General features: G+C 47.1%; 1 protein-coding gene and 1 non-coding gene across 2 annotated transcripts in view; both read left to right on the top strand.

Annotated features, from left to right (window-relative positions):
- Window positions 1-8,398: 8,398 nt before the first annotated feature.
- On the top strand, window positions 8,399-8,471 carry trnak-cuu (transfer RNA lysine (anticodon CUU)). The gene has a single exon. It is a non-coding gene; the product is annotated as a tRNA-Lys (tRNA).
- Window positions 8,472-8,907: 436 nt separating this feature from the next.
- The window catches only part of znf839 (zinc finger protein 839), a 55,840-nt gene continuing 43,254 nt past the window's right edge, over window positions 8,908-21,493 (top strand). The window contains exon 1 of the mRNA XM_072490438.1: window positions 8,908-10,188. Within this exon, the coding sequence (XP_072346539.1) occupies window positions 9,127-10,188 (1,062 nt within the window). The 5' untranslated portion in view covers window positions 8,908-9,126. The remainder of the gene's footprint in view (window positions 10,189-21,493) is intronic.

Below are 21,493 nucleotides of genomic sequence, written 5' to 3'. Positions count from 1 at the left end.
AGATGTCATGATATGCAGACATGCACATAATGAGATACAGACAGGCAGCTAATGATCACAGAGAACAGGACATAACCAATCAGCAGGCAGAACACTTGAGGGTGGTTTCCCACTATAAAAGGCACAAGGCATTCACACTCCGCCTCTTTCCACTAGGGACATCTACAGAGTGATTCAGGTGTATATATCACATAACATCTACTGCACGTGGCAAACCCCACTGTCTTATCCTGTTTTACCACATCCGCTTTCCCAGTGCTTTTCTTCAACCACCAACACTGTGACTTTACATGGCCTAGTTTATTACAGTGAAAACATTTGAAACTTTTCATTTCTTTTCCACCCTCCTGGATTTCATTTTTAATCTGAGGTACACTCTCTTTATTGTCTCCCATCAGATCACTTTTACCTTTACCACTTGAGTATTTCTCATGTCCCCAGTTTCTATCCCTCACCGGCTGAAACTGATGTCAGAAACCAATCTTTGATTTATGAACTAATTCATAATCATCTGCCATTTCCGCTGCTAATCTCGCAGTTTTAACCCTCTGTTCTTCCACATGAGTTCTCACTACATCAGGAATTGAATTTTTAAACTCCTCCAAAAGTATAATTTCTCTGAGAGCTTCATACGTTTGGTCAATTTTCAAAGCTCTTATCCACCTATCAAAATTACTCTGTTTGAGCCTTTCAAGCTCCATGTATGTTTGACCAAATTCTTTCCTTAAATTTCTAAACCTTTGTCTGTAAGCTTCAGGCACTAGCTCACATGCACTTAAGATGGATTTCATCACCTCCTCATATGTCCAGATACCTCCTCCGGTAGTGATGCAAACACTTCACTAGCTCTACCTACTAGCTTTGTTTGAATCAGTAACATCCACATGTCCTGTGGCCATTTCATTTGTTTAGCTACCTTCTCAAATGAAATGAAAAAGGCTTCCACTTCCTTCTCGTCAAACCTTGGCAATGCTTGGACATATTTAAATAGATTCCCACCAAGCCTTCGACTATGGCGCTCTTTCTCACTATCCTCATCGCTATCATCCAATTGTACATTTCCCTTTACGGCTGCCAATTTAACTGATTGTCATGTTTCATGGCCATTTTCTGAAGCTCAAACTCCCTCTCTTTATCTTTTTCCCTGAAATGGTATCTCCCTTTCTTATTCTTTTTGTTCTGCTGGGGCTATTCTTTCTTTTCTCCTTTCTTCTCTCTCCTTTTCTTTTTCCTCTCTCTCTCTTTCTCTTTCTTTTTACTCTCTCTCTCTTTCTCTTTTTCCTCTCTCTCTTTCTCTTTCTTTTTCCTCTCTCTCACTCTCGTATTCAAGCCGCTTTAATTCTTTCTCATGTTCCATTTGTTTAATTTGTAACTGAATTTTTGCCATTTCCAATGAGTCAAACTCTATCTCAGGCAACTTTAAATGCTTAACCACCGCCATAATTACCTCATCTTTTCACATTTTGTCAGGTAATGTTAACTGCAATGTTCTTGCCAAATCTAACAGTCTGCTTTTCATTTCTGTCTGTAAAGTACTACATGTGACATTCTCCACCCCAAACAACTTCTGAGCCTCTGAAATAGCCATTGGTCACAACACTCTCCTCACTTAAACTAAAATACCACACCTGAAAAGCAACAATCCTTCACTGTCTTTAAGTTCACAAAAGCCAATCCAATAGATAGACTTTTATCCCCCTCGAGCCCCCAATTGTTATGGGCGAGGTGTTTTCAGAACCCAAAAACGTATCATGGAGTTCTACCAACCTCTCCCTTTAATGGATTTGTTGCTTTTCCGAGCACACGGCTTTCCCCCTAGGTGTGGGATTACAATTATTGACATGTGGGTTTTTAAACACAAAACACTGTTTATTCCATGAAAGCAACTTCACATCTTAAATAAACATTGGATCTCTTAACACCCCTTACTTCAAAGATAACTCAGAAAATATTGCAACAGTAAATACTTCCTTAAAATATTCCTTCAAACTTCCAAGAGACTTAACACCTTTAAACAGTATCACATCAGGTTAAAGGATATATATATTTTCTGTAGAATGGCAGAGATATATTAGCTTGGTTGACTTCAGCTCCAGCACCTTGCTTTCTTCCTGCAGCTCTCTGGAAACACACAGACACACACAAACTGTTTTTTCCAACTGCAAAACTAAACTGCAAAATGGCTGACCTGACCTCAGCTCCACCCACTCTCTGACATCACTGTTTTCTTAAAGGTACATTGCTTAAACATCCATGTCTTAAAGGTACCCGCACATGACAATATACTACGAACAGCAAAGGTCCAAGCACTGATACCTGCGGAACACCACTAGTCACAGCCCTCCAATCAGAAAAGCACTCTTCCATTGCTACTCTCTGCCTTCTATGACCTTGCCAGTTCTGTATCCATCTTGCCAGTTCACCCCTGATCCCGTGTGACTTCACCTTTTGTACCAGTCTGCCAAGAGGGACCTTGTCAAAGGCCTTACTGAAGTCCATATAGACAACATCCACTGCCCTACCTGCATCAATCATTTTTGTGACCTCCTCGATAAACTCTATCAAGTTAGTGAGACATGACCTCCCCTTCACAAAACTGTGCTGCCTCTCATTAATAAGTCCATTTGCTTTCAAGTGGGAGTAGATCCTGTCTCGAAGAATTCTCACACAGGAACATGCCGGTCCTGAATTCCTTTCAACTGACAGTGGAAAGCCTCCCACATGTCAGATGTTGATTTACCCTCAAACATCTGCCCCCAATCTAGATTATTCAATTCCTGTCTAATACTGCCCCCATCTCCTTCTTCATCGCTTCCATGTGCTTTGTGAACTGTTTTTCAAGTTCCACAGCTATCACCTTAGTCATTCCTTATGCTGTGAGCAATGCGGCCTCCACCGACGCCCCAGCCTCCGCTTTCCTTGTAGTGCCCACGCCGACTTTACCACTCACCGGCGGAGTTTCATTAGCCCCCTTTTTCACGGCCGTTTTTTTCGAAAGCTTGGACATTTCTCCTCCCTGTGTCCTCCTACAACTTTTTCAGCATCCGTTGCCCCTGGGAGCGGGCATCAAAACCCCGAAAATTCTATTCCTGAGCGAGAGCCCTCCAACGTGCGGCTGCCTCCCGCCCGCCGTCACCGGAAGTCCATATCTTAGCTACTTAACCAACATTCCCTTAACAAACATCACAAGGACAAATATCTCAATGCTGTTTGTGTCATGTTGTGAGCAAATTGACTGCCACATGCCCCTACATTACAAAATTACAACACTTTGGACATATAATGCTACATTGGTCGTGTAGCACTTTGGCATAGCCTACAGCCCTGAAAGCTACAATTTCAAAGCAGATTCTTGCTTTATCTTGCATTCGTATCAGTACGTTTACAGAATATTGGATTTAGATGACATGTGAAAAAGGTATATTTGAGTTAGCTTTAATTTTATTCAGAATGTGATTTCAACTTCTTATCGGTCATGCCTCTCACTGTGGATTTTGATTAAATACCATGTGTATGAACTGCAAATCAGTAAGCCAGACTGTTAGGCACCCTCCAGGCTCTTTTCATAAAGAAGGCAAATCACAGTGTCTACTGTCAAATTGAAACAAGCTGCACAGTGACTGTCATTCCGGTTATACTGCATGTTGGACAAGCCATTTGACAGTTTAGAGTTAGTGGAGCTGTCAAGAGTGGTGGTGAATAGGTAGAGCAGAGTGGCAGCAGTGTATGTGTGGAAACTGATGCTGTGTTTTGAGATGATGTCGCCGAGAGGCAGCTTTGTAGGTGCAAAATAGGAGGAGGCCAATAATCCAACCATGAGGTAGCTGTGCAGGAGCAGGGAGCAAAGCCATGGTTCTTTGGTTACAATTAGATAGCGAAGAAGAAAATCATTTGAATGCAATGACACCCAGCCGGACAATGGTGGAGCGGTGTTGGAGAAGGATGGTGTGATCAACCCCGTCAACAAGGACAACCTGAAGAAGTGTGATTTTACATTTTTAATTGTTCGCTTTCTGATGAAGGAGGTTGAATGGCAGCCATTAACAATTACCAAATTATGAATAGGATACGTACATGTTCATTTTTAGTTTTAACTTCCTGTGGCATGTTTAATGTGCAACTAATGTAAAAATGCAGCAACTTAATTGAAAATCACTGGGAGGTTCTGGGCAAGATACTATCTTCTCAGAGCTCATGATAGAGCAGTGATAATCAGCCAATGATTGGCCATAATGCATGATGCACAGGGTATTTCTTCCTCGCCACAAGCTGTTGGTTGATTTTCACATTAATAGTGGTATATTTGTTCACACACTTAATATTTTTTAAAAATTCTGGTAAAACACGATGTGAGGTTGCCAAATCTGGTCAGGCATATGACCTCCTCAGTCCAACTCAGTCAATCAGCCTCCTCCATTTCAAGTAATTTTATAACTAAGAAATTAAAATATTTAAAAGTAAAAGAAAAAGAACACACATTTTAAATTATCCTGATTTGTTACTCCCAGCAGTGTAAATTAGATTAATTTTTAATTCCTAAAGTTCCCAAAACAATGCAAGACATAGATAACCTATGTGTGAGCCTGCCCAGAGATGCCTGACTGTTCCAGGGACAGGAATAAGACCCTGGTCATTGCAAAAGCTTTGATACATCTATTCCAAGTGAAAGGATGGTATTTAATTCATTGCTGATGTTGGTTTTAAGTGCGCTAACATGTAGCATACTAAATAATGTAAGAATGGGGTGTGAGTTTATGATATTGAGTACATTCTGAAAGAGCTGTTTATGATAATATTTGATTATTTAACCTATCTTTACTGCCACAAGCATTGATAGCAGTTGGTTCGCAGCTGGTTCCTACTGGTTTACATATTTGGGAAATCCGAGGGAGGCTAAAAGTTTTCCTTGGGAATAGTTTGCTGAGTGTTCCGCTCAAAGTTCGTGGATTATATAAACTCATCTCACGGCCACAGGACCTCCCAAGCCAACAACATGCTTTTGTAGTATAGTCACATGCAAAATATGCAAATATCAGTTCGCTGTTTACTTAGGCAGAGGCTTTGAGCGATCCATGCTGAAGTAAAGTAAATTTGATTCATGCATTGTTGATATTACACCCCCCTCCCCTCCATCTCTTCAGCAGAAACATGGTTAAATTGCCCCTAAAGTAAAAGCAAAATACAGCAAAAAAAATGCTGGCAGATCTGGCAGCATCTGTGCAGAGAAGATTAGTTAATAATATTCGAGGAAGAATCATTCAGACTCGAGACATTGACTCAGTTTCTCTCTCCACAGATGCTGGCAGGCCTGCTGAGTTCTTCCAAAATTTTCTGTTATTATTTAAAATTGTCCCTGGGCCTTATGCACTGAAGGTCCAGGTCCCACTCATCTCTTCCTGCAAGTATTGATTTTAATCTGGGGGTTGTCTGTCACCCCCTCCCCCTCCCTCCCTATGATCACAGGACCCTCCCTGGAACTCACCTGAGTGCAGGCGCTCTTCCTTTTGTTTCCTGCACCTTCCTTATAGCTCCTGCCTGCCAGCCAGTCAGCTGCTGTTGTCCTCCAACACATGCACAGAAATTAAAATCACATTGGCCCCATACTACCGTGCTGAGGTCAGGAGAGATTGCCGTTTACCTTGACCTCTGCCCACATGATTCCCAGGCCAAGTCAAAATTGGAGATTCAATATCCGGGAGTAAGTCACGGTGTCATTCCATGCAGTTCCTTGCCTGATATTTAGGATCACGTCGCTTTGTTAAAGCCAGCTTTTCTGGCATGACTGGCCCGTTTAAAAAAAAATCATAATCGGCAACAAAATGATGATAAAGTTATCGGATAAAGTCAGCTGGGAGTGTGTGGAGGATTTAATAGCAGTTGTGTGGAGGATTTAATAGCAGTTGACCCAAATGTCCTACTTGTGTTCTACAATGCTGCGTAATATTATTTTAAATGTGGGGTGTACTTTCATGAGAATGAAACATCTGCCATTCAAATAGACGGCAAACTTTTTTAAAAATAGGTTAATCGATCTGGAAGTTGTGGCTTTAATATCACATTCCTAAGGGAATAAAATAGCAAAATCAGTAAGTAAATTGATAGGTTATTGAGAAGCTCTAAATTATTGTGTTTGCCACTCAGGCTGCTTCTGGAACCGGGTGTGCTAATACCATCTGAACTGTGACATACACACTCTTTTTTCCCATCGGTTACCTCCGCACCCCTCAGAGAGACCTGCTTCTTAATGTCTCCACTTCGGCCTATCCGCTGCTGAAACCTCTATGTCCATCTTTGCCAGTCCTGGGTCGGGTTATTCCAATGCAGTAGCTCCACTTCTCATCTTTCAACCTCTGTAATCCTCACTTCACCCACAATTTTTCTGCCGTTGCAAGCCGTGCTCACGCCCTGTAATCACTAACCCCTATTGAAATGAAATGAAATGAAAATCACTTATTGTCACAAGTAGGCTTCAAATGAAGTTACTGTGAAAAGCCCCTAGTTGTCACATTCCGGCACCTGTTCAGGGAGGCTGGTATGGGAATTGAAACGTGCTGCTGGCCTGACTTGGTCTGCTTTCAAAGCCAGCGATTTAGCCCTGTGCTAAACCAGCTTCCAAGTTGTCTGATCCTCAAGCTTAAAAGCCCCATGATCTCACCCCTTCCTCCCACCTTCAGTGCACAATTGGCTGAGTTTTCAACTAACAAGCCCCATACTCTTGACGTCCCTCTCCAAATCCCTCCAGGTGCTCTCCTTAAAAGCCCATCTCCTGAACCAGGTTTTTGATCAAGGTGGTATAAAAGGTTAACAGAAGGGACATACTAATATAATAACATATGGCATAGATGATGATGTATCATTGAGATTGGTCAGCTATGTGTTAAACTTTCGCGAGATAGAGGTTGGAATACTATGCTCAGGAGCAGCATGCCTAACCTGTCTAAATGTAGTACTAATTACCAAGTGTTAAAGCAAGTAGCTTTAGAGTATGACTACAGTCTGTCTAATAGCCAAACACCACACCTAGGGTCCATAGATAAGAAGGGCCATCTCAGAACAGTCATCAATCCTAATCACTATTTTTGCCTTGCCTTGGTGTCCATTTTCCTCTGCTTTTCTGAAGCATTTTGGGCTGTTTTGTTCGATTAAGGGTACTTAAAAAATGCAAGTTGATGTTGCAGTAGCAGAATTGTATTTTTCTCTCGCTTTTGTTCAAGGAGACAACCGTTGATATTAGGCTTCCATGCAAAATCTTCCAACAGTTTTCAGATCCGTGCTCTGTGTCACAGCTAATTCGCTGTCCCTTAACCTCAATAGCGCTGGAGTTTTTAGATCTGTTCACTCATTATTCTCCTGTGCCTGCCGAAATCCATCCGTCATTTCACCACCCTCTCCACCTTTACGACCCTGCTTAAAATCTAGGTCTTTGGCAAAGCTTTTGATCCATTACCCTGCCAATATCCCAATATCTCTCTCTTTGGCTCAGCATCTATCACTTTCGACTGCATCTCTGTGAATTGCCCTGCGGCCCTTTTCTGTGTTAAAATCGTTATTTTGCAAGTAATTATTGTTTTGTGATGTTACTGTATCGCATTTGTATCTTCCACTCGAAAGGTGCCTGATTTTTGTGAAGAAACCCAATACTTCTCTCTCAATTTACAAGGGCTGCTTGCCCCCCAATGGCTGTGTGTGTGTGATCTCCTTTCCCGACAATACCACTGATATCAAGAATCCAGTGAACTGGGGCAATGAACTTTGCGTTCCCTCCCTGATTCCAGAGGCCACAACCCACATATAGAAAATATTGTACTTTGCTGACGGATATTCAGAAAAACATGCCCATTTAATGCTCGTTTGTAAAATTTCGAACAGATGTGACAACGACTCGAGAGTTTTGCATCCAGGAGAAACCCATACTGCCACCTCTTTCCTAATATATGCATAAGTCATAATGCTCATTTGGAGGGCTGGTGCCGACACAATGGGCCGAATGGCCTCCTCTGGGCTCCGTGACAGTTCCGCCATGTATCATCTAATCTTCCCCAGCCTGTCGTATTCCTGACTATGAAAGATATGGATCCAAATCAAATCGCGAGTGCCCACTTAACAAGTACTCTCGTAACTTCCAGTGCATTCATTCACATGTTGGGTGAGACCAAAATCAGAGAGAGGGGAATAAACGTTGCAAGTTAATGCAGAGTGGGGTCCCGGGAAGAGAAATGATCCTGCGTTTCGGCTGCACTGAACCGGAATACTGAACACCAGCGGATCTGTACTTTGGAAAACGAAGCCCGCGTTAAACGTTTGCAGATTTTCCCATCACCAGGTCCAAGGCAATGTCAATGACCTCAGAGAGGTGGATTTGAGGTTATGAGCGAGAATGGGAAGCTAGCTCGCTAGCGCCCGGCTAGCTCAGTCGGTAGAGCATGAGACTCTTAATCTCAGGGTCGTGGGTTCGAGCCCCACGTTGGGCGGTTACATTTTTTTTCCCCCTCATGTTCAGGTTGTTAATGTTTCATTTATCTTACTTATTTTACTGTGTTAGATGACAAATATTCGAATCAACGAATTATATTTTCCCCGGCATTTTGTTTTTCTTCCTTCCCATGCTCCCGTTTTTAAAAAACGAAATATTTTAAAATTTCAGCTTCTCTCCTGACAGATGAGTTCTAGTTTCGGCCGATTTTAAAATCGATGGGGAGATGCGGTTTAATGTTTAAAAACCTCCCGTGGAAGGTGCGGACTCTCAACTACTGGAGTTCTTCCAGCCCTTTTTCTGCTCTGAACGACGCAATTAGTTTAGCCGTTGGACAGACGGCGGTCAGAGCCGCGAACGCGAAATCCCGACGTCAGCAGCCGCGATCTTTTTCAGCTCCGTCGGCACCCGTAGCGCTGCTGTCCGCCATCTTGTGCCGACACCCGTGACGTCCGCATAACGACGGCTTTTTTGTGGAAGGGGATCAATCTTTCCCGCGCCGCTTTGGCCAATTTTTTTCGGTTTCGGCCGTTGCTCGGGGGTGGTCTCCCCCCGTTTTGAACTCGGCACCGGCTCCGGGCTGAAAAAAAGCTCGATAGGGAAATTAGTGCTGGCGTTCCCGACTCCCTCTGCCTGAGAGCAGGGCCGCCAACATGGCGGACGAGGAGGAGAGCAGGCTGACAACACAGGAGGGGGCTGCTCCCCAGCAGCAACATGGCACCCAGCGCCTGGAGGGGGGCCCGGTGGTCGAGGCCGGCTGCGCCAACGCCCCCCAAAAGCCGTTCGAGGCCCACCCGTGCCAAGTGCTGCCGGAGGGGATTGTGGTGGTGGAGGACACTCGGGCGGTCAGCACTTTACCCGGCGGCGGGCATGGCCTCCTGGCTGCCAACGGCATCATTAACTCGCTGGCGGAGGCCTCTCCGGCTGGCAGCGCCGTGGCGGCGGTGAGCGCGGCTGACTTCATGGTGGAGGCGGCGGAGTTGGAGGGCATCTCCATCGAGTCCACCCCCAGCACCATTATTTATGTGCAGCCCGATGGCACTTTCGTGGAGGGCACGGGGCTGACCCCGGAGGAACAGCAACAACTGGTCGAACAGTTAGCAAAGCAACAGGGACTGGTCGAAGTAAGCGAAAGTGAAGCGGTTCAAATGTTTGGTAGCCATCAGCAGCAGCAACATGCTCAGTTCGTGCAGCATGTGGGTCTGACAGATGAGCTACAGCAAGTCATCGCCCACGTTACCAAGTCTCAGCAACATGCAACGCAACTCAGTAAAACCAATGTTGTGCAATTGAACTCCGAGCCTACTGAAAATCAAATTTTGCAAAAGAGTAACTTGGTATCATGCCTTCCTCCAGACACTCGAGTGCTTGCTACGGATCAACACCAAATATTGCAGGTGCCTGAGTGTAATGCTCTGATGCAGCAGGTACACGCGAGTGTTGTCCAAAGGATTGATTCATGCAACACGGCTCAAGTTCAGCAAATAAATATTTCCACCCAGGCCTCTCCAGTGAACCGGCCTAGTCAGCCTAAGATTCTAACGACTGTTTCACAGCAGCAGACCGTCTTTTCTCAGCCGTTGACAATCATTCATAATGCAACGCGGCAGTTGCAAAATGCTGCTCACCAGGCAGTCCTTCAACAAAATCTACAACAAAGCATTGCACACGTACAGCAAAAGATGGCCCCATTGAGGGTAACACCCTCGACGCAGGTACTGGTATTCTTGGGTACTTTAGCTCTTGAAAGGGAACGGGTAATAGTTGCAAAAAGCGTTTATTATATTGTGTATATAAGTGTATAACAGTAGGAAAGTTTGGCTACAATTATGCAGGGCATTGATTACCATGCCTGCACTATTGTGGACAGTTTTAGTCTCAGTTCAGGAAAGAGATACTTTCATTGAAAGCAGTTGGAGAAGGTTGATTCCTGGGTCGAATGGGTTGCCTTAAGAGGAAAGGGTGAGCAGGTTGAACCGATATAAAAGCAATATGCAAATGGATGCTGAAAAAGCTGGAAAGAAATTCAGGTCTGACTGCATCGTGGAAAGAGAACCAGAGTAAATGTTTGTTCAAATTTGAAGCAGTGTTATACAGACTATACTCATTGGAGTTTAATAGAATGAGAAGGAATATTATTGAAACATATAAGATTTTCCAGGAGCTTGACTGGTCGATGCTGAGATGATGGTTCCCCTCGGGTGATCTGGAACAAGGGGGCACAGTTCAAACTAAGACATTTAAGACTGATGAGAAATTTCTTATTTTAGGAGGGTTATTAATCTTTGGTATTATCTTCCCAGAGAGCAGTGGAGGCTGGGTCATTTATATATTTATGGCCGAGTTAGATTTTTGATCAACAAGGGAGTCTTAAAGATTATGGGGTGCAAATGGGAAAATGGAGTTAAAGCTACAATCATCGGATCAGCTATGATGTGGTTGAAAAGTGAAGCTGCTCGAGGGGCAAAGTTGCCCACTGCTGCCCCCATTTCTAATGTAGTTCTGTACTTCTAAATTCACTTCCCCTGTCAGTTCACCACAGTATTTGTGCAACTATTGATTTGCTCAACCATGCTGTCACCTCCACTTGTGGTGGCCAATCCTTAAATTCATGGGATGAAAAGTTGAATGTGCGGAGGGTTAACTGGTTTAGCAATCCAGTGCCAGATCTGGCTGGGCCACTTTAAGCACTGTTGGGTTCTGCTAGTGTCTGCTGAAACAGCTCACTATTCCAGAACCATCCTCGGTTCTCTATTCCAGAATCATTTTGCAACCATCTTCTTAAACCCTTGTTCCCTCTACCATGACCTCCAACAATAAGTGCAAAGGAGCTTGTGGATTTCTTTGTCACTAAGATTGAGCCCATCCAATCAGCTGCCTCTGCTACATTTCTCCCTTTCACTGAACCAGCTGTCTAAACTTCCTCTAATGTTCCCCCTGCCTCGAACTCTTCTTTCTATAGTTTCTGTCCTATTTCCCCATATCCTTTATCTGAGTTGATCCTGTTGTGTGTCCCACCTGTCCCCCAACCAATACCCCCTCTCGAACAGATATACCCCTTTGGATACTGTCGGGGGGGATAGCCTATCAGGGGAAAACAGCAGCAGCCAGAGCAGTGGCACCACGGCTGGCTCTGATGTTCAGAAGGGAGGGTCAAAGCACAGAAGAGTAATAGTAATAAGGGACTCTATAGTCAGGGGCACAGATATGCGCTTCTGTGGACGTGAAAGAGACTCCAGGATGGTATGTTGCCTCCCTGGTGCCAGGGTCCAGGATGTCTCCGAATGGGTAGAGGGAATCCTGAAGGGGGAGGGCAAACAGGCAGAGGTCATTGTACATATTGGTACTAACGACATAGGCAGGAAGGGGCATGAGGTCCTGCAGCAGGAGTTCAGGGAGCTAGGCAGAAAGTTAAAAGACAGGACCTCGAGGGTTGTAATCTCGGGATTACTCCCTGTGCCACGTGCCAGTGAGGCTAGGAATAGGAAGATAGAGCAGACAAACACGTGGCTAAACAGCTGGTGTAGGAGGGAGGGTTTCCGTTATCTGGACCACTGGGAGCTCTTCCGGGGCAGGTGTGACCTGTATAAGATGGACGGGTTGCATCTAAACCGGAGAGGCATAAATATCCTGGCCGCGAGGTTTGCTAGTGTCACACGGGAGGGTTTAAACTAGTATGGCAGGGGGGTGGGCACGGGAGCAATAGGTCAGAAGGTGAGAGCATTGAGGGAGAACTAGGGAATAGGGACAGTGTGGCTCTGAGGCAGAGCAGACAGGGAGAAGTTGCTGAACACAGCGGGTCTGGTGGCCTGAAGTGCATATGTTTTAATGCAAGGAGCATTACGGGTAAGGCAGATGAACTTAGAGCTTGGATTACTACTTGGAACTATGATGTTGTTGCCATTACAGAGACCTGGTTGAGGGAAGGGCAGGATTGGCAGCTAAACGTTCCAGGATTTAGATGTTTCAGGCGGGATAGAGGGGGATGTAAAAGGGGAGGCGGAGTTGCGCTACTTGTTTGGGAGAATATCACAGCTATACTTTGAGAGGACACCTCAGAGGGCAGTGAGGCTATATGGGTAGAGATCAGGAATAAGAAGGGTGCAGTCACAATGTTGGGCGTATACTACAGGCCTCCCAACAGCCAGCGGGAGATAGAGGAGCAGATAGGTAGACAGATTTTGGAAAAGAGTAAAAACAACAGGGTTGTGGTGATGGGAGACTTCAACTTCCCCAATATTGACTGGGACTCACTTAGTGCCAGGGGCTTAGACGGGGCGGAGTTTGTAAGGAGCATCCAGGAGGGCTTCTTAAAACAATATGTAAACAGTCCAACTAGGGAAGGGGCGGTACTGGACCTGGTATTGGGGAATGAGCCCGGTCAGGTGGTAGATGTTTCAGTAGGGGAGCATTTTGGTAACAGTGACCACAATTCAGTAAGTTTTAAAGTACTGGTGGACAAGGATAAGAGTGGTCCGAGGATGAATGTGCTAAATTGGGGGAAGGCTAATTATAACAATATTAGGCGGGAACTGAAGAACATAGATTGGGGGCGGATGTTTGAGGGCAAATCAACATCTGACATGTGGGAGGCTTTCAAGTGGCAGTTGAAAGGAATACAGGACAGGCACGTTCCTGTGAGGAAGAAAGATAAATACGGCAATTTTCGGGAACCTTGGATGACGAGTGATATTGTCGGCCTCGTCAAAAAGAAAAAGGAGGCATTTGTCAGGACTAAAAGGCTGGGAACAGACGAAGCCTGTGTGGCATATAAGGAAAGTAGGAAGGAACTTAAGCAAGGAGTCAGGAGGGCTAGAAGGGGTCATGAAAAGTCATTGGCAAATAGGGTTAAGGAAAATCCCAAGGCTTTTTACACGTACATAAAAAGCAAGAGGGGAGCCAGGAAAAGGGTTGGCCCACTGAAGGATAGGCAAGGGAATCTATGTGCGGAGCCAGAGGAAATGGGCGAGGTACTAAATGAATACTTTGCATCAGTATTCACCAAAGAGAAGGAATTGGTAGATGTTGAGTCTGGAGAAGGGGGTGTAGATAGCCTGGGTCACATTGTGATCCAAAAAGACGAGGTGTTGGGTGCCTTAAAAAATATTAAGGTAGATAAGTCCCCAGGGCCTGATGGGATCTACCCCAGAATACTGAAGGAGGCTGGAGAGGAAATTGCTGAGGCCTTGACAGAAATCTTTGGATCCTCGCTGTCTTCAGGGGATGTCCCGGAGGACTGGAGAATAGCCAATGTTGTTCCTCTGTTTAAGAAGGGTAGCAAGGATAATCCCGGGAACTACAGGCCGGTGAGCCTTACTTCAGTGGTAGGGAAATTACTGGAGAGAATTCTTCGAGACAGGATCTACTCCCATTTGGAAGCAAATGGACGTATTAGTGAGAGGCAGCACGGTTTTGTGAAGGGGAGGTCGTGTCTCATTAACTTGATAGAGTTTTTCGAGGAGGTCACTAAGGTGATTGATGCAGGTAGGGCAGTAGATGTTGTCTATATGGACTTCAGTAAGGCGTTTGACAAGGTCCCTCATGGTAGACTAGTACAAAAGGTGAAGTCACACGGGATCAGGGGTGAACTGGCAAGGTGGATACAGAACTGGCTAGGCCATAGAAGGCAGAGGGTAGCAATGGAGGGATGCTTTTCTAATTGGAGGGCTGTGACCAGTGGTGTTCCACAGGGATCAGTGTTGGGACCTTTGCTGTTTGTAGTATATATAAATGATTTGGAGGAAAATGTAACTGGTCTGATTAGTAAGTTTGCAGACGACACAAAGGTTGGTGGAATTGCGGATAGCGCTGAGGACTGTCTGAGGATACAGCAGGATTTAGATTGTCTGGAGACTTGGGCGGAGAGATGGCAGATGGAGTTTAATCCGGACAAATGTGAGGTAATGCATTTTGGAAGGGCTAATGCAGGTAGGGAATATACAGTGAATGGTAGAACCCTCAAGAGTATTGAAAGTCAAAGAGATCTAGGAGTACAGGTCCACAGGTCATTGAAAGGGGCAACACAGGTGGAGAAGGTAGTCAAGAAGGCATACGGCATGCTTGCCTTCATTGGCTGGGGCATTGAGTATAAGAATTGGCAAGTCATGTTGCAGCTGTATAGAACCTTAGTTAGGCCACACTTGGAGTATAGTGTTCAATTCTGGTCGCCACACTACCAGAAGGATGTGGAGGCTTTAGAGAGGGTGCAGAAGAGATTTACCAGAATGTTGCCTGGTATGGAGGGCATAAGCTATGAGGAGCGATTGAATAAACTCGGTTTGTTCTCACTGGAACGAAGGAGGTTGAGGGGCGATCTGATAGAGGTATACAAAATTATGAGGGGCATAGACAGAGTGGATAGTCAGAGGCTTTTCCCCAGGGTAGAGGGGTCAATTACTAGGGGGCATAGGTTTAAGGTGAGAGGGGCAAGGTTTAGAGTAGATGTACGAGGCAAGTTTTTTACGCAGAGGGTAGTGGGTGCCTGGAACTCGCTACCGGAGGAGGTAGTGGAAGCAGGGACGATAGGGACATTTAAGGGGCATCTTGACAAATATATGAATAGGATGGGAATAGAAGGATACGGCCCCAGGAAGTGTAGAAGATTGTAGTTTAGTCGGGCAGTATGGTCGGCACGGGCTTGGAGGGCCGAAGGGCCTGTTCCTGTGCTGTACATTTCTTTGTTCTTTGTTGCTCCCTCGCTTGTATTCCTGTTTAGAGGCTGACCACCCAATTTACCAATGTTAGTCAAAATCGTTCTTGGCTCTCTTTACTTTAAATCTGCTGACATCCCCTCCCTTAAAAAAAAAAAAAATCAACCCTTGACCCCCCCACCTTTCCTTACAAACTACTGTTGCATCTCCAACCTCCCTTTTCTCTCCAAAGGCCTTCCAAATCCAGTCCCACCTTTCCTGAAACCCCATGTATAAATCTCCTTCAATCAGGTTTCAGTCCCTGCTACAGTATCCAAAACAGGATGTTAGTGACTTTACGACTGTGACTAAGCTAAACATTCCCTCTTCGTCCTTCATGAGCTGCCTGCAGACTTTGACATGGTTGACTGCACCATCATCCTCCAACACCTCTTTGTTCTCCAGCTCTGTAGGATGCTCTCGCCTGGTTCCATTCTTTCTATTTAATCGTAGCTAGGTAATCACTTGCAGTGGCTTACCTTGCTACTCTAGCACCGTTACCTTTTGTGTCCCAAGAATCTATCCTTGTCCCAATGTTACTTCTCTATGTGGTGTCCCTTGGTTATATCATCAGAAAGCAGAGTGTTAGTTGTCATAAGTACATGGATGACACTCCGATGTGCACCGCAATCATCTACCTAGACTCCTCTATGGTTGCTCAACTATCAGATTGGCTATCTGGCGGCTGATACTGGATAAGCAGAAATTTCTTCTAAATATACAATGGGAAGACAAAAGCCATTATTTTCAGACAATGCTCCAAAATCTGTTCCCTGGCTACTGACTCCATCCCTCTCCCTGGCATTAGTGTGAAATTAAACTACACTGGGTGTTGACCCTGCCATATTGATGCCATCACTAAGACTGGCAGTTTTTACATCTAAGAACATAGAACATACAGTGCAGGAGGAGGCGATTCGGCCCATCGAGTCTGCACCGACCCATTTAAGTCCACACTCCCACCCGATCCCAATAACCCCTCCTAACCTTTTTTGGACACTAAGGGCAATTTAGCATAGCCAATCCACCTAACCTGCACATCTTTGGACTGTGGGAGGAAACCGGCGCACCCAGAGGAAACCCACGCAGACACTGGGAGAGTGTGCAGACTCCGCACAGACAGTGACCCAGCATGGAATCGAACCTGGGACCCTGTCTCTGTGAAGCCACAGTGCTAGCCACGTGTGCTACCGTGCTGCCCATCATCTGTAACATCACCTCTCCCTGACTCCGCTTATCTGCTGAAACCTATGTTCATGTTTTTGTTACCTATAGATTAGACTATTACAATGCACTCTTGGCTGATTTCCCACATTCTATCCTCCGTAAACCTGAGGTCATCCAAATCTCTGCTGATCAAGTCTTCTTTTAAAAAACTATATTGTATTGACATTTTTCAAACAGAGATTTTCCGTTTTTACAACTTAATAAAGGAATATGCATTAAACGTTATTTAAATAATATATTAAACTAACACCAAATGAAAAAAAAGAGATAAACAAAAAGCAAATATCAACAACTGGCAAAAAACAAAACCACGGGATAATACCCCCCCCCCCCCCCCTCTCTCAGGTGAACCCCTGAGCCGATCCTCTTAACGCATATTTTATTCGCTCCAGTCTTATGAACCCTGCCATGTCGTTTATCCAGGCCTCCAAGCCTAGGGGCTTTGCTTCTTTCCACATGAGTAGAATCCTTCGCCGGGCTACTAGGGACGCAAAGGCCAGAACGTCGGCCTCTTTCGTCTCCTGCACTCCCGGTTCTTCTGCAACCCCAAATATAGCTAACCCCCAGCTTGGTTTGACCAGGACCCCCACCACCTTTGAGACCACTCTTGCCACACCCAGAACTCGTGCAGTGCCGGACACGACCAGAACATGTGGGTGTGGTTCGCCGAGCTTCCCGAGCACCTCCCACACCTATCCACCCCAAAAAATCTGCTCAGTCTTGCTCCCGTCATATGCGCCCTGTGTAGAACCTTAAATTGAATCAGGCTAAGCCTGGCACACGAGGACGAGGAATTTACCCTGCTTAGGGCATCTGCCCACAGCCCCTCCTCAATCTCTTCCCCCAGCTCCTCTTCCCATTTTCCCTTCAGCTCCTCTACCATCTTCTCCCCCTCGTCTCTCATCTCCCTGTATATTTCCGACACTTTACCTTCTCCAACCCATACCCCCGAAATCACTCTATCCTGGATCCCTTGCGTCGGGAGCTGCGGATATTCCCTCACCTGTTGCCTCGTAAATGCCCTCACTTGCATGTATCGGAAAGCGTTCCCTGGTGGCAACTTATATTTTTCTTCCAATGCTCCCAAACTCGCAAACGTCCCGTCCACAAACAGGTCCTTCAACTTCCTAATTCCTGCTCGCTGCCAACATTGAAATTCCCCCATCTATCCTCCCCGGGACGAACCTATGGTTATTCCTTATCGGGGACCACACCGAGGCACCTGTCACTCCCCTGTGTCGGCTCCACTGCCCCCAGATCTTCAAGGTCGCCACCACCACTGGGTTTGTGGTGTACCTTTTCGGGGAGAACGGTCGCGTCGCCAGCACTTTCAGGCTTGTTCCCTTACAGGACGCCATCTCCAGCCTTTTCCACGCCGCCCCTTCCTCTTCCCTCATCCACTTACAAACCATCAACACATTAGCGGCCCAATAGTAGTCACTCAGACTCGGCAGTGCCAATCCCCTTCTGTCCCTACTGCGCTGCAGGAACCCCCTCTTTACCCTCTGGGTCTTTCCCGCCCATACAAAGCTCGTAATGCTCCTATCTATTTTTAAAAAAAGGGCCTTCGTAATCAGGATGGGGAGGCACTGAAACACGAAAAGAAACCTCGGGAGGACCACCATCTTGACCGCCTGTACTCTGCCCGCCAATGACACGGGCACCATATCCCACCTCCTAAAGTCCTCCATCTGCTCTACCAGTCACGTCAGGTTAAGTTTGTGTAGGGTTCCCCAGTTCCTGGCCACCTGAATCCCCAGGTATCGAAAATTTCCTGTCACTCTCCTCAGCGGCAGAGCATCTATTCCCCTGCCCTGTTCCCCGGGGTGCATCACACAAAGTTCGCTCTTTCCCATATTTAATTTATATCCCGAGAACTCTCCAAACTCCCTGAGTATCTGCATTACCTCTGGCATCCCCTCTACTGGGTCCGCCACATATAGCAGTAAATCGTCTGCATACAGTGACACTCGATGTTCCTCTCCCCCTCTAAGCACCCCCCTCCACTTAGAGTCCCTCAGCGCTATGGCCAATGGCTCAATTGCCAACGCGAACAGTAACGGGGACAGGGGGCACCCCTGTCTTGTACCCCTATGTAACTGGAAGTAACCCGATCTTTGCGTATTTGTAACAACGCTTGCCACTGGGGCCCCGTAGAGGAGTCTAACCCATCTAATGAACCCCTCCCCGAACCCAAATCTCTTCAGCACCTCCCACAAATAGTCCCACTCCACTCTATCGAATGCCTTCTCTGCATCCATTGCCACCACTATCTCTGCTTCCCCCTCCGGTGGGGGCATCATCATCACCCCCAGCAACCTTCGTATATTGGCGTTCAATTGTCTCCCTTTAACAAACCCTGTCTGGTCGTCATGTACCACCCCTGGGACGCACTCCTCTGTCCTTGTCGCCATCACTTTGGCCAGCAGCTTGGCATCTACGTTTAGGAGGGAGATGGGCCTGTATGACCCGCACTGCAGCGGGTCTTTGTCTCGTTTCAGAATTAACGACATTGTCGGGGGTAATGTCCCCCTTTCCTTAGCCTCATTGAAGGTTCTCGCCAGAAGCGGGGCCAGCAGGTCCATATACTTCCTGTAAAATTCCACCGGGAACCCATCTGGTCGCAGGGCCTTCCCTGCTTGCATATTCCCAATTCCTTTGATCACCTCCTCCACCTCAATCTGCGCCCCAAGACCTGTCACCTCCTGCTCCTCCACCCTCGGGAACTCCAGCTGGTCCAAAAAGTGTATCATTCCCTCTTTCCCGTCCGGGGGTTGGGACTTATACAACCTCTCATAAAACGCCTTGAGCACCTCGTTCACTTTCCCTGCTCTCTGCTCCATCTTTCCCGTTTCGTCCCTAACTCCTCCGATCTCTCTCGCCGCCCCCCTCTTTCGAAGTTGTTGGGCCAGCAGCCGACTCGCCTTTTCCCCATATTCATATTGTATCCCCTGTGCCTTCCTCCACTGCGTCTCCGCCTTTCCCGTGGTCAGCAGGTCAAACTCCGTCTGTAGTCTTCGTCTTTCCTTGTATAGCCCTTCATCCGGGGCCTCCGCATACTGCCTATCCACCCTCAGAATTTCCCCAACCAATCTCTCTCTTTCTTTACTCTCTTGTTTCCCCTTGTGGGCCCTAATGGAAATCAGCTCGCCTCTAACCACCGCCTTCAGTGCTTCCCATACTACCCCCACCTGGACCTCCCCACCATCATTAACCTCCAGGTATCTTTCGATGCATCCCCTCACCCTTCCGCATACCCCCTCATCCGCCAGTAGTCCCATGTCTAATCTCCAAAGTGGGCGCTGCTCCTTTTCCTCTCCTAGATCCAGATCCACCCAATGTGGGGCGTGATCTGAAATGGCTATAGCCAAGTACTCCGTTCCTGCCACTTTCGGGATCAGCGCCCATTCCCAAGACAAAAAAGTATCCGGGAGTATACTTTATGGACGTGGGAGAAGAAGGAAAACTCTTTCCCCATTGGACTAGCAAATCGCCACGGATCTACCCCTCCCATCTGCTCCATAAATCCCTTAAGCACCTTGGCCGCTGCCGGCCTTCTCCCGGTCCTGGATCTGGACCGGTCCAGCACTGTGTTAAAATCCCCCCCCATTACCAAGCTTCCCGCCTCCAGGTCCGGGATACGTCCCAGCATTCGCTTCATGAATCCCGCGTCATCCCAGTTCGGGGCGTATACGTTCACCAGCACCACTGCCTCCCCTTGCAATCTACCACTCACCATCACGTACGTACCTGCCCCCACTATCCACCACTATGGTCTTAGCCTCGAACGATACCCGTTTCCCCACCAGTATTGCCACCCCTCTGTTTTTCGCATCTAACCCTGAGTGGAATACCTGTCCCACCCATCCTTTCCTCAGTCTAACCTGATCCGCCAATTTCAGGTGCGTCTCCTGGAGCATAACCACGTCCGCCTTCAGTCTCTTTAAGTGCGCAAAGACCCTTGCCCTCTTAATCGGCCCATTTAAACCTCTCACATTCCACATGATCAGTCGGGTTGGGGGGCCATTTACCCCCCCCCCCCCCCCCCCCCCTCGTCGACTAGTCATCCCCTTTTTTAAACCAGCTCCTCACCCAGGTCTCACGCACCCGTCTGTCCCCCAGACGGCGCCCTCCCGTCCCGACCACCTCGTCTCGTATCAGCTCCCCCTTACCCTTAGCAGCAGCAACCCAGTTAATCAATCCCCCCCCCCCGGCTAAGGGGGGGGGAATTCCCTGTCCAACATTCTTACATATTAGCCCTCCCCTCTCCCCACTTTACATTTCTGTGCCACCACCTCGCTACCTCTCTCCAGACATCAATTTCTCAAGTCTAGTCCAATTTCTCTTCCTGAATGAATGTCCATGCCTCCTCCGCCGTCTCGAAGTAGTGGTGTTTGCCCTGGTGTGTGACCCACAATCTTGCCGGCTGCAGCATCCCAAATTTGACTTTCTTCCTATGGAGCACCGCCTTGGCCCGATTGAAGCTCGCCCTCCTTCTCGCCACCTCCGCATTCCAATCTTGATATACGCGTATCACCGCGTTCTCCCACTTGCTGCTCCGTGTCCTCTTAGCCCAACTCAGGACCATCTCCCTGTCCCTGTAGCGGTGGAACCTCACCACTATTGCTTGTGGTGTTTCCCCTGCCTTTGGTCTTCTCACGAGGACCCGGTACGCTCCCTCCACTTCCAGGGAGCCCGTTGGGGCCTCAGCTCCCATTAGAGTATGGAGCATCGTACTCACATACGCCCCAGCATCAGCCCCCTCTGTCCCTTCAGGGAGACCTAAAATCCTTAGATTCTTCCTCCTCGAGCTGGTCTCCAGGGCTCCCAGCCTTTCTATGCACCTCTTATGTAGTGCCTCGTGTGTCTCCGTTTTTACCACCAGGCCCTGTATCTCGTCTTCGTTCTCGGCTGCCTTTGCCTTCACTCCACGGAGTTCCATCGCCTGGACCTTTTTGTGTTTCCTTCAACCCCTCGATTGCCAGTGACATCGGCGCCAGCACCTCTTTCTTGAGCTCCTCCACACATCGTCGGAGGAACTCCTGCTGTTCCGGGCCCCATACCATCTGGGCTCCCTCGGCCGCCATCTTGCTTCTCCCTTCTC

This window comes from Scyliorhinus torazame, chromosome 2, assembly GCF_047496885.1.
Source record: "Scyliorhinus torazame isolate Kashiwa2021f chromosome 2, sScyTor2.1, whole genome shotgun sequence".
Classification (NCBI taxonomy): Eukaryota; Metazoa; Chordata; class Chondrichthyes; order Carcharhiniformes; family Scyliorhinidae; genus Scyliorhinus; species Scyliorhinus torazame.
This window is presented reverse-complemented; position numbering and strand designations above follow the sequence as displayed.